This window comes from Lutra lutra, chromosome 13 (genome assembly GCF_902655055.1).
Source record: "Lutra lutra chromosome 13, mLutLut1.2, whole genome shotgun sequence".
Taxonomy (NCBI): domain Eukaryota; kingdom Metazoa; phylum Chordata; class Mammalia; order Carnivora; family Mustelidae; genus Lutra; species Lutra lutra.
The window spans coordinates 41,596,223-41,610,216 of record NC_062290.1 but is presented as its reverse complement, the minus strand read 5'-3'; the positions used below and the strand labels follow the sequence as shown (position 1 = coordinate 41,610,216).

The 13,994-nt window shown below is 41.3% G+C and overlaps 1 protein-coding gene across 1 annotated transcript in view; it reads left to right on the top strand.

Annotated features, from left to right (window-relative positions):
* FREM1 (FRAS1 related extracellular matrix 1) overlaps positions 1–13,994 on the top strand; it is a 175,368-nt gene that overhangs the window by 146,295 nt on the left and 15,079 nt on the right. The window contains exons 29-31 of the mRNA XM_047700950.1: positions 4,445–4,574; positions 7,575–7,647; positions 13,136–13,285. Of these exons, the coding sequence (XP_047556906.1) occupies positions 4,445–4,574; positions 7,575–7,647; positions 13,136–13,285 (353 nt within the window). The remainder of the gene's footprint in view (positions 1–4,444; positions 4,575–7,574; positions 7,648–13,135; positions 13,286–13,994) is intronic.

The following is a 13,994-nucleotide window of genomic DNA, read 5'->3' as shown; positions in this document are numbered from 1 at the left end:
TAATTTAATCAGCATTTTAGCTTCTATAAAACCTTTCACTGAGAAACTCAAAATACTTAATGAGTATTCATTAAGGCTCATTTAAGCCCTTTGAAGTACAGGCTCATCATTATTTATACTTTGGGAAGTGAAGAAACTGAGGCACAGAGCAGCTAAGGGCCTTTTTCACACACTCTTTCTAACCTAGATTAGTGTCCCAAATCCCAAACTGGGGTTTTATTCCCAAGTTTTTCAGTTAATTGTTTTTTCATAGAAATGACTCAAGTAGCCACAAAATGAAATTGCAGAAAGTATCTATCTATCTGTATGTGTGTGTTTTGTTGTTGTTTTGTTGTTTGTCTGATTGTTTGTTTTTACAGCAACACTATTGACAATTTGGGTCAGGTGACTCTTTGTCATGGGCTGGGGGTGAGCTGGGGGCAGGCAGGGTGACCTGTGCTTTGCACAATGTTTACAGCCTCCCTGGTCTCTGCCCACGAAATGCCACTATCACCGTCCTCCCCGCTGTGACAATCAGGGCTGTCCCTAGACATTGCCAAGTGTTGAGAATCATGCACATACCTTAGAAAATATAATAGTGTGCGCTAAGCCATCATGCTTTATGGTCCACTGCTCTCTTGTCAACGCCATCCTTTCTCGATAGTCTAATAAAGTGCAGTCATAACTAAAGAATCCAGAGTAAGGGCTGGAAAGAACATGTGAGGGTCATCTATTGCCGCAATTTTCAATTTTGTGAAATATGATGTTAACAGGGCCAGGGAGACAAAAGGTTTCAGTGGTCAGCTTCGCTTGGGAAACAGTGGGTAAACAAGATCGCTTCATTCATTAAACAATTATCAATTGAGCACCAACTGTTTTCTAACCACTCTCAGGGGACTCGGGAGTGTATCAGTGAACCAAAGAACCCTGTTTTCTTGGGAGTATACTCCATATCTAAATAAACCGAATAGTATGTTCTACATATACTACCTTGGGAAATGAAAAAGTTGGTCAGGATAAGGGTATCACAGATGCTGGGCTTTAAGATGGATTGCAATTTTATTTTTTACTTTTTATTTTAAAGCTCTTATTTATTTATTGGACAGAGAAGAGAGCACGAGCTCTCAGAGAGAGAGGGAGTAGGGGGAGAGGTGGACTTGCTGAGCAGAGAGCCCGATGCGGGGCTCAATGCCAGGACCCTGGGATCATGACCTGAGCTGAAGGCAGATGCATAACTGACTGAGCCACTCAGGGGCACTTGGATTGCAATTTTAAATTGGGTATTTAGATGACTTTCCTTATATTTGTAGCAAAAGTTAGAGAAATGTCAACAAAAATGTTATCCTGAGAATCAGCTGACTGTGAAATCTACAGTAGAAGTGTAGTATATCTTATATTATTACTTGTAAATTATATCCTATACATCCTTAAATCCGTATTAAACACATACACCTATACACACACACACACACACACACACACATCTCTTCCCTCTGGAGAGTACATTGTTAAAATATTTATAATCATATCACTGCTTATATGAACATATAAAATAGAACAAGGCAATATGTAAATTTAAAGTATGTGCTAAAGTTAAATAAAAGACGGGACATTAAACGGAGACGGGAAACAAAGCAAGACAGTTTCCTTGTGCTGCACTTTGAGATATTTTTTTGTGTGGCAGGGGGACCAGAAACCTCATGACTTCTAATCCAATTTAATCTCCACTGATCCATCCTATGTCTTCCGTTCACAGTAGTGGGTATTGGGAATTCAAATTCAGTTTCCTCATTAAATCAAATTTCCTGTTGTGATAAGTACCCCATGGTCACTGAGGGAAGTGTTTCTCAACTGAGGATGACCTACCCCTCAGGGACATTTGGAAGTTTCTGGAAGCAGTTTTGATTGGAGGAGCTGATGTGACTGCATCTAGTGGGCAGAGGCCAGGGATGAGGCTAACCATCTTACAATGCACAGGACAGCTCAGCAACAAAGAACCATCTGGTCCCGATGTCGAAGGTGTCCAGGTTGAGAAACCATTCCTAAATGACTTGAAATGACCACCATATGTGTGTCACATAAAGTAGGTCCATAAACTTCATTTCTGACCCGAGACTGAGCTTTGCCCAATGGCAACAGGACAAGGGAGGGATGATTAAAATGTGAAGATTCAACCCGAGCCTTGTCTGCATGACCTGTACATATCCACAGCTTTCCAGATTTCTCTCGTGGGCTCCTGCATCTGGTTGTCTACATGACGCCCAGCACACAGTCGTGTGACTTCTTGCAAGTGGAATTTCTTCTTTCTTTTAGGTGTTTGCGTAGAATGTAAGCAACAAGCATCAGCAATAGAAAGATCTCAAATTCAGTACTGCAGAAACCAAACACACTCAAAACATGTGTTGCACCCATCCTAGGGGTGTGCCTGTGCTTTGGGATTGCAATATTTTTCCAGAAAGTATACAGGATGGCTTAATTTTGTGGCTTTGCAGTAGATCTTTATTATTTATAGTGTGGATTTTTAAGAAAAGAAACTAGAACATGGTGTGATGACAACCTTATCCTGTAGCCACTTTGCAGCATTCTAATCGTGCATCAGGGAAATGCACACATTTCTCCGAACACCAAAGCCCTTTATCCTTTGAGGTTGAACCCCACCCTGCATGGTCCCTTTATGGATCTAGATCAGCAATCAAATTGCATTTAGCTTTTAGGCCTTGAGGACACCTGGATCTTCAGAGTGACATTGATGAATTTTTGCTTGTCGTGGTTTCCATTAACAGCTGAGAATGGATTCTCAGAAGATTGGACATTGAAACTCATTTCAACCTTATGGAGACTTAGTTGAAATCCATCCATTTTTATCTATTTCACTCACTCCCACTGCTCCTCTGTCCTTTCTGTTTCATCTTTCTGTCCTTTGCCCCAGTCCATCTTGTTGAATTTTTCCCCCATTCTCACTTAACGGAGTCCTTTAAGAATTCTTTGCCACACATTATTTTTATTGGCATTATAATAGCCTCATTGCATGTTATCTTGTGATTTTTGAAGCATAGTCACTTGTTTCTTTATTTCTTGACTGTTCCATGCCAGATTTAAACTCAGTCACATCAAAGACCAATGAGGATCCCAATATTTCTGATGAGAGGATTCTGTTTTCATGTCAAAATTTTACAAAGCCCAGAATGTTAGTAATAATAAATTTCAAGTGTATCAATTGAATTAAACATGTATGTTTATATAGATTCATGAACCTCTGCCATAATTCTGGGCTCCCACACTGCCTTGCCACCCTGGTCTGTGGTCCTTGGAGAAACAGACAGTGTTATTGAGTTTATCTTGCTGGTGAACTTAGAGTATGTGACTGCAACATGTGACTGGTGCAAAGACATGAAGTGGATATTACGGGATAGACTACTATTTAATTTGAGTGGTCCCCAGGAAAGCCTGGAGAACCCCATGAAACCCATACTCTACATGGTGGCATGCAGAATTTCTAGTTGTGGGAGAAAAAAAATTATAAAAAATATGCATTAAGAAATCCAGAAGAAAAGCCTACATCCAATTGGAAGATGGGGGATACAATAAGGCAACCACTGAGTGTTTTGCAAATGTAGAATAAAAGGAAAATGAGAGAAACAAAAGTGACAGAAGTGTGTTAAATGATCATTGTGAAGAGTGCTTGTGTCCCATATACTTGTGTCTCTGATTTTCTCCAGTTTTGGGGGGGGACTTCCTTTTTCGGGGGGGTGGGGTGGAAAACTTCCCTCTATATTATGAGGAGTAAAGTAGAGAGTTTCCATCCAATATTGGGCTCACTAAATCTACTGTGGGAAAAAGACCACCCCCTATATTTCAGGTTTATTCAGTTGCATTGCTGTCTCCAAACCACGTGTCAGTTGGCCTGTTTCATATGCACAGAAGGAGGAAGAGATAATGGTTATAAAACCCATGCAATTGTAATTCCAAGACTCATCCTGAAAGATAACTAGTTATTTAACTGAACCCAAGTTCAGAGAAGGTCTGTGTCTGGAACACTTCTTGGTATACCAGTGAAGGCCAAAAATAAGAAAGAAGATTCCCTATCAATGTCCTTTCCATAAATAAATGTCTCCTTGAACTTCACCACTCCTGGTTCCTTCCCCTTCAGAAGATTCATGTTTGAATCCCCCTGACAGCCTTTTAACCTTAGTTTCTGCTTTCATAAAACAAAACTCTAATACTTACCCTTCCTAACTCAAGGCATTGTAAGCATTGGATGAAATTGTTGGTAAAAGTTCTTTTTGAGCTAAAATGGACCAAATAAGCATGAAAAATTTTTAGCACTGGTGCAGGTAGATGAACCACATCTGTCACAAGATATGAACCAGTGATTCAGTCTCCTACGAAGCAGAGGATCTCTACAGGCATTTACTGTGCATTTTTTAAAAACTGATTTTCCCTTTTCTTTTCCTTTCATGCCCAGTTTGGAACTGAAGTGGTCTCACATCGAATGGTCACAGACTGAATACGAGGTCTGTGAGAATGTGGGCATGTTGTCTTTGGAAATTACCAGAAGGGGATATTCCATGGACTCCGCCTTCGTGAGTGTGAAGGTAACAACTCTAAAATGTGAAATGTCAGGCTAAACCTTGGGCTGTTGGTTGGTGCCTTTCAATTATTTTCTTAAGAAGAAAACCAGAATAACCACGGAAATTTCAAATTGCAGGATTACCCCATTATTTTAGAGATTCTACACCTAACATTTTCTTGTCCGTCCACCCTCTATCTAGCTTCATTAGCTCCTAGATAAGGTATTTCAAACCCATTTTTCATTTTTAAATCTGGTCATTAAGTCTGGAAGTTTGACTTTACAGAAAGATATATCCAACCTAGTGAACTCAGGCCAAAGTCTGCTTTGGAAAAGAAAGTTTGTATGCAAGACTTTCTATGAGGTCTCCAGAGCAAATTTCAGCCCCAGATGGCTTTCTCTTAGTATGCCACCAGGATCACTTCTTGTGGTGTTAGTGGATGAGGAAAATCAAGGACAAACTTATCTTAAGAGTCACCCAAGTTAAAATTAAGAGTGCACATATCAATCTAGACCTCCGAGGGGCACCTGGGTGGCTCAGTGGGTTAAGCCTCTGCCTTCAGCTCAGGTCATGATCTCAGGATACTGGGATGGAGCCCCACATAGGGCTCTCTGCTCAGCGGGGAGTCTGCTTCCCCCGTCTCACTGCCTACTTGTGATCTCTCCCTGTCAAATAGATAGATAAAATTGTAAAAAAAAAAAAAAATCCAGGCCTCCGAAATATAAAGAATATTCAGTAATCACTTTTAGATTAGTTGGATTTTTATTCCTTGCCATTGGCTTGGATCATGGAGCACAACTTAATGGCTTCTAGAACTGAAGGATCTTTTTAGGAGTCACTATCACAGTAACACTTCAAGAGAATGACAGCTTGAAAAGCTTTCCACCAACTAACAATGGTGAATGAGCCTTGGAGACTCCACTCCTCAATCTCATGAAAGAGGCAGTGATATCAGCTTCTGGAAAAAATGGCCATCGAATTTCAGTCTCCATTGCAATGATACATTGTATCATTACAATTGGTTACATCACATTATATCATTGCGTTACATTGATACATTACAATGTATCCTTTAAATACATTACAACGATACATTCAAATCAACCTCAGAACCTTGTGCACCCCAGTTGTATCATATCCGCATTTGGTATTGATCTTTCCAGTGGGTATGGACTCTTTTTCTCAGATCTGTGGGTGCTTTATTGTTTTTGAAACATCAGACAACTTGGTATGCCCTATAATTTCCCAGCAGATCGTTTGTGCCAAAAGATATCTGCCTGAACAGTTTTTAAATGATGCTTTGGTCATCTATAGAAAGCATCATATGCTCGAGTCTAGAGCTTGACTCTAGAACATATGTACATACGTAGAACATAAGAACATACGTAGTGTGACATGGAACCTTTTGTCTACTTCGGCTGCATGCGCACTGCGATCCTGCCTGCTGAGTGTTCAGGCCTTCGTCAAACACGGCCCTGAGCCTTCAGAAACAGCTCTTCCCAGAGCACAGCTGCCACTGTAGACCAGAGCATATTGGCTGCTTGACCAGAAGCAGGGGAAGAGAAAGCACTTTTCCCTGCATTGTTAGCCCTGGTTTGAACCGTGCACCTTCACGGGGCTGATTGCTCCCACCAGCCTACCTCAGACCATTCCTTTTCCCACATCGGATTCTGTCAACTCAGTGGTGGTAAAATGCTAAGTAATTGCACGTGCAAGAGCCCTGCAGGGAATGTAACTTCCGGCATATGGTGGCTACAGGTGTACAATGGGCTGCCTTTTCACAATGCAAGGTTGTGCAGGAGGAGCCTTGGCATTGTGGGCGAAGCGTAAATGGAAGCTTAGCAGGAAGTTCCCTCTCCAGCACGTTTCCACGGCAGACCTATTCTCAGGTTTTAGGGCCTTTGATGAGCAATGGAGGAAATGTTTAAAGCCATAAAAATAGGAACTTTGAAGTTTTCCATGGTGCGCTTCATTTCTTGGCATGAAGGTGAAGAAACACAGTAACCCACGTTCTTGGCCATCTTAAATGTCTAAGAAAGGGCAAAGTAACAGCTGTCTCTTGTGCTTACACCGGGTTCTCATCTGATGACTTCTTTTTCACACTAACCAAGGACACTTTTCTTAACGCAGATTTAGGCTCCCTCCAGGGAAGATAAGGTGGACTTGAGAGCCCTAAATCGCCTCTGGTTTTCAGCCCTGGGAGTGGGGAACAGGAGATCAGCAAACAGTCTCTGCAGATGAGCACCACTTTTGTTGTTGTTGTTAATGACTTATTTAATGGAGATTCGAAATCCTCCACTGTGTATGTGGATTGATTTTGTGTGGCCATTCTTTAGGTAGGCCATCCCCATGGGGCGCACATCTATTTCTGTGAAGAGCGGTGGTTTCATCCTTACGGGAAAATTGACCAGAGTTGTTACAGGTCAACTTGTCTAAGGCATTCCGTGCCCTGAAACTCATAAGACACCCCAAAGCTACTTGTAGGGAGCCCCTGCTGTTGCTTCTCCTTCTCCCACCTTTCCTCTGAGGCACCATTCAAAGTCAGTTTGGGGTAGAAGGAAGGGGATGAAATAAATAGATCTTCATAAGAAAGAGAAAAGTGGTGCTTAAAATTTATGCTGCTTTCTCCGATGACTGAATCATTTATACAGAAGCGAAAAGAAGGAGAGAAAAAAAGCTTTACTTTGACTTCCATTGATATTCATCTAAGAAAAAGTTAAGTTTAAGGAAGATCCATGTAGCTATAATAAAATGGTTTATTATAATTGAAAAAAAATGCTTTATGTTAAAAACAGACTAAGGAGCATGATTGGGGTGTCTAGCTGGCTCAGGCAGTAGAGCATGCAACTCTTGATCTTGGGGTCATGAGTTCAAGCCCCATTTTGGGTTGTTGGGTGTAGAGCCTCCTTAAAAAAACAAACAAACAAAAAAACCAAGAGTTTAATCTTTTATGACACTAGACTAGATGTTTCTGTCTTAAAAATAATTATTTTTATTTAAAAAGGACATTTTGTTCCTCTTAAGGTCAACCAAGTGTCAGCCGCAATTGGAAAAGACTTCACTCTGACTCCGTCTAAACTGATTCAGTTTGACCCAGGTATGATTCATGTCTACAGTTTGTTTCCTGTTTGTGGAAGAATGTGTGGCAATCATGGGGACTTACTTCAGCTACTCTATGAAAGATCAGTTTGGACTTGTCTTTGTCCCTCATGTTTCACTTCATCACAAGTGAATATTTATTTAAAATGAGAAGAAAGCTCATAACAAATAAATATAAAATATCAAAGCAAACATCCAAAACATCCAGAAAAGGGTGTCATCTAAAAAACTATTTGGGGACGCCTGAGTAACTCAGTTGATTAAATGTCTGACTTTCATTTTTGGCTCAGGTCATGGTCTCAAGGTTGTGAGATGGACCCCCACGTTGGGCTCCACACTGGGCTTGGAGCCGGCTTAAGATTCTCTCTCTCCCTTTCCCCCCTACCCCCTTCTAACCCCCCCAAAATAAAATAAAAAATTACTTGGAGTCCTAACATAAAGCTGAGCGAATTTAATTGCCTCATACTTTGATGGAAATTTTCGGGAAGTCATATTTGCATGAGGCCATTTCTAAATGATTTCTCTTGGAATAGGTTGAAATGAGGGGATTCCAGGGAAGATTAATTAGATAGCACATATTTTGTTTTAAATCTGTGGAAAATATTTTGCCGGGTGCAAAAGGGAATATAAAAGTATGGTGCCTACTCTCAAAGGTGTTCTATCATGTGGGAAATAGAGACATGAAAACAACTCACTAAGAGTACGGTGGGACCCAAAAGATGAGCCATTGTGAAGTCCTGGAAGACTTCACAGAGGAGAAATATTCTGAGTAGAAGGAGGAGGAGGAGGAGGGGACATCAGGGTAAAGGACCAACATACTTTTGGGAGACTGTGCCTGATGAACTGTTCCTGGAGCCACACCTTCCTTCCCTGGCTTCTGTTGAAGGTGCAAGTAGCTCTCCTTCATGGCACACATGGTTCTCTCTTTCCCTCTGGTCTGGGATGGACCTGGATCCCTTGTCTGTGGACAAATAGAAAAGGACTTACAAAGCAGCTGGGGCCTGTGGCTTTGTGCTCTCCCATAGGGGAGGTGTTCTGCACTCTGAGAACATTCCACCAAGTCACAACTCTTGCCGTTATCGGTCACTGACACATGATGATTCAAAACAAAGTGGCCCAAGTATTATCACCATTCCAAAATTGACAACCTTCATAGCAAACATAGAAAAGAAATGCCTTTCTGCCCTTCACCACAAGTAGCATGATGCTTTGTGACAAGTTTAGTTTGCAAAGGCTGCCCTCACAAAATATCACAAACCTGGTAGCTTAAAAAGAGAACTGTATTTTCTCACAGTTCTGGAGGCCACAGCTCAAGATCCAGGGGTCAGCAGCACTGATTCCTTCCCAGGAGAGGTGAGAGAGAATCTGTTCTATGCCCGGCTTCCATGCTTTGGTGATTTGCTGGAATCTCTGGCATTCCTTGGCTTCTGCTGTATCTACAGCAGTCTTGCCCTTATCCCCACATGGCTTTCTTGTGTGTGGGTTTGTGTCCAAATTTGCCCCTTTATAAGGACACCAATCATAATGGATTAGAGGCCCACTCTATTATGACTTCATCTTAACCAGTTACTTCTGTAGTGACCTTATTGATAAGGTTACGTTCTGAAGTATGGAGAATTAGGATTTCGATGTAAAGATTTTGAGTACCCAACTCAACCTGTAACAATGAACCTCAAATTTGACGCGAAACCACCCAAATATTATGACTGGCCTCCTTCCTGTGATATTTCTATTTCTGACTCGTGTTACGTTTCTTCCTCAAGTGACCTGCTTTGTAGGAGAGCTGTTCCCATGATGTATTCAATGTTTACCCACAGACGGCTGCAGGCAACACAAGAGTGTCCTGGTCAACCTGAAGATGAAAGATCTTGGTGCTTTTGCATTGTGTGAGCCCCCTTTGTACTTCATGTTAAGGCAGTTCAAACCTTTCCACTTTGGAGAGAGCCAAGAGTCTTTGCCATATGTGCTCTTTATTATTGGAGGCCTGTCTGTTCCAAGGTCTGGAGCGATTTGGGCTTTCAGTTAGATTTCAAGCAGCCCACCAGGTGCTCCATTTGGATTGATAGCAACTAGAAAGTATCACAGTCAGAGGAGGCTCTGAAATTCACTTCTAGGAGGTCCCACTGGATAAGATAAAGACCAATCTGTCTGCAAGAGTTTACATGCTGTTTTGAGTAGATACTGATGACTTCTGGAGGCTCTCACTGGTCATCTTAAGACATCTTAAGAAAAAAAATCCTGTAAGTTTAAAAGAAACAATACCTCCTTGCTCATTGTTTTGGAATGAACTAGCCAGAATGGTTTCATAAACTGAAGTCTTAATTTCGGGTATTTTAAAGTTCCCTATGTTCCCAGGTTCTGTCAATGTTTATTTACTCCCATGTTGTTAAGCCTTACCTCTTCTGGGTCTGGTGTCCCCACCCCCACTGCTTTTGTCCAGAGCAATCTATTTCTTTAAAAACGTAGCCTCCGCAATGGGCGAAATTAAAGTGTGAGTGAGAAATTAAAGATGGCGGGATATTATAAGGTTTGAGAACTTTGGGGAGGGTGCCGGAGAGAAACACATGACTTCTCAGTCTAGTGAGCTATGCCCTGCTGCCATTGTACCGAACCCCAAACTGAACCTGCCTACTTTGCATTCAGCTATTGTGACTGATTGATTCGAAATGCAATATTCTTAAGAAAATGATTGTTTTCCTTTTCAATATGTGTTCTTGAAAGGTTGCTGCTTTCTTAATTGAGACTAAATCATTCCTAAGAGTCAAAATGTTTTCCAAAGGAACAGATCTCTGACATGGCATTTACTTAAAAGCACTGAGGAAACAGCTTTCAGTAGTGAAGTCTGCTTTGCAGGAAAATATCCAGGAATTGACCTACTCTAAAGTGGGCTGTGTCTGCGTAAGGTGACACCTTTTCTTCAGCACCTTTTGTTTTATGGGAACAGGAGGCCAGTTCAAGGCTTCTGAAATTGTTTATAATCTCAGTGATTTAACAACTACTTTGCACCTTGAAAATGGGAGAGGAAGGAGAAAGAAAAACCCAGAAAGTTCTTACTGTCAATCTCATTAACCTAGAAAAGTGGGTTTTCTATGGTCACCTGGTAAGCATGGAAACAAAAGTGGAATGCAAGCAAACCAATCAGAAAGTACTTAAATGAAATTTGGAAGAGATTTGCTCTAACCACATGGTTCTACTCCATAAGGTCTTAGAAAAACTTTTTTTGGGGGGGGGTTGGGAAGGAGAAGGTTTACTGTAATTTTTTAAAAAATGACCCTTAATAATAAGAGGGCAATTGGTTGGGACTTGGATTTTTTTTTTTTTTTTTTTGTATTGGAGTTTTATTTGAATAATGCTTAACTTTGGGGGCTTTGAGAGTCAAAACAGTTCTCTGAACATTAAACTTCTTCACAGTCTGGTCTCTTATGCCTTCCTGCCTGGTTTATTACAACAGCTGCCTATGTGGTCTCCCCACTTCTAGCCTCTTTGCCCATCTTCCCAGGTCCCTAAGTCTTCTTGTGTAACACTGAGATTGATTTTTCTAAGACCGTCATTTTCAAGAGTCTTCCTTGTTGCCTATGGTTTAAGGTCTGAATCCAGCCACCTGGTGTCCAGGGCTCTCTGCAGCCTGGCCACAAACTGCCTTTGCTTTTTTCCATCTCCTGTTCCCTGGTGTGAGCTCTGTTCCAGCCTGTGCACCGGCTCAGCCTTCCCTGTTCAAGGCCTTTGCTCCTCTACCTTCCTGCCTTTGCATGTACTGTCTCCCCACTCCCTCCCTCCAAAGCCTCTGAACTCTGAGGCCCCCATATTCACCATCTAGTCTGCACCTTTTGGCAGTTAATCATGCATAGCCTTGCATAGTGGCCTTTTCTGGTATTTACATCTTGTCTCTTCAAAGAGGTTTTAAATTCCTTTATGTCAGGGCATGGCATTCTCCATAGTACCTAAAGCAAAGGTAAGTATGAAATAGATACAAAATGTATATTTTGATGGGTATATTTTGATCCATCCACCCAGGAGGTAGGAATCATATAGCAGTTTATGTTAGGTGTTTCAACTTCTGTTTTTGCGAAGACTAGGAAAGTAATTGATTTATGGATTCAGTAGATACTGAAAGCTTAACAAACCAGTTGTCAGCCTGTTGTTGTTGTTGTTTTAATAAAATTACTTCAGCTACACTTTATTTTTTTCCCCTCTAAGTGCAGCCAGGAGTAGGATAAGGGAACAGTTTCATCCTTCCAATGGATTCTGCAGGGGATTGAGGAAATGTTGATTAGATCATGAAATCTGTATGTGACACATCTTCAAAAAGGAGACTGTTATATAGATGGCACGATTGAGAGGCATAAATCTGCAGCAAACAATGTGCAGAGAGAAAGGAATCCAGATTTTCAGAAGAGAAGGCTAGGAAAAAAAAAAAAAAAGTATGACTGCTTCTACAGATGGGCTTCTGGGAATAAAAGCCCTCTAAGAGCCAGTGAGTAAATGCCAGGGAGTAAATTTTCCAAAAACAGTCCTAGAAAGCTAAACCATACATTTGTTAACTTTTTTCCCCCTTGAACTTGAACCTTCTTCTCCACTAACCTGTACTTTTTTTTTTCTTCCATCACGTTCCCTTCTAAATAAACTAAGGGAGATATCCTGTAATCCGCGTCACAGAAACGGATCAGGATCAGACAACCTCACAAGTTTCTTCCAGTTTTAATATTTTGTGTTTCTAGGGTTGCTTTGTGTCCCATCTTTGTGGTGACGGAAAGGCTGGGGCTATCTTTGTAACATCAAAACCAAGCTTTACTATAACTCCATGAGCAAAGGCAGACAGAAAGAGGGGGGAAAAATGGGCCCAGTCTATTTCTAAAAGCCCCAGCCCATAAATTCTCTTGAGAAAGGTATCAAATACTGAGTATGACATCATTAGAAAAAGCATTCGTGGGCTAGAAGGATCTCAGGAAGTGGAGCCGCTGATGGAGGCAGCTGTCTTTGGAAATCAATCACTTCAAGGGTTCCATGAATAGCATGAAGTACCCTCTGATAATCAGTTTTAACTGTCGGTACCAACCTCTTAAGATTTTTGGAACTATTAAGATTTTAAGATTGTGGTACTTGTTTATTCTTAAGGAGAGAAGGGGACCGGTTGGGGGGTAGGCAGGGCAGGGGGGCGGCATAAGTCTTGGATCTCATCTCCTAACCTTTTTCTTTTCTTTTCTTTCTTTCTTTCCTTCTTTTATTTTTTGTTCATCCCTTGCATAATGCAGCTTACTTTTTTGTTACAGTGTTTGCATTGAAACGGAATCATCATTGTCCAGGAACAAATGTGGTCTTTTAATATTATTTGGGAGAACAGCGGGACTCGAGCGAGTTGCTAACAGTACAATGGCTCGCTCGGGCTCCTGCCGCCTAGCTGTAGACATGTTAATTAATATATTTCTCTGACACCTAGGTGATTGAAATAGCAATTAAAGAGTAATTAAAATGTTTACTTCTTGTAGGAATGTCAACGAAGATGTGGAATATAGCAATTACCTATGACGGATTAGAGGAAGACGATGAGGCCTTTGAAGTGATTCTCAACTCCCCCGTGAATGCGGTTCTTGGCACAAAGACAAAAGCTGCAGTGAAAATTTTGGACTCAAAAGGAGGTATTCTTTGATCCTCATCTCGAAATCAGGAGCTGTCCTGGCGCTCTAGCTGCTTGCTTTCAACAGCCAATGAGCCTGATAACGCCTTCAAATCAAAATGCTTAATTTCTTGTCAAGAAAGCAACCTCGGTCATGCTGTAGGCCCTTTATTCTGCTTTCTGCTTCATGTGGTTTTCCTCCTGCTAAGAACTAGCGTTTGAGAAAAGCAACAAGTCAGTGGCATGGTTGTTTTTTTTTTTCCCCTACCCGTTTGTTGTTCTCACCGAGGGGGAGACAATGTTGGTGAGAATCTATCGACAATTATTTTCCCCCAGAATTTGTAGGGCTGTAATTATCTTCCTCTGTTAAAGAGAGCTCTTAATGCCTCAAATCTGAATCCCCACTGTAGTGTAACCAGGAAAATTCTAAGAGAGGAAGGAATTGGAGAGAAATTGATGTGAAAGATACATCTGGCCGGGGGATTCAGGAGCAGCTGGGGAATATTCATGAATAACCTTGGGTTGCAGAGCCAAGTAGGTCCTGGACAGTATTAGTAAAAGAACAACCTGTGAACTAAACAAAATAAAAACCGAGCACAGGCCTTGGTGCTCTGATTTTTTTTTTTTTTTCCTCTGCTAAATACTTTCTACTTAGGTGTCTGGTTAGCATTTGACAAGCGTCCAGTTACCACGCATGGACTCAGACCTCTGCTTTTACACCTGTCATGCCC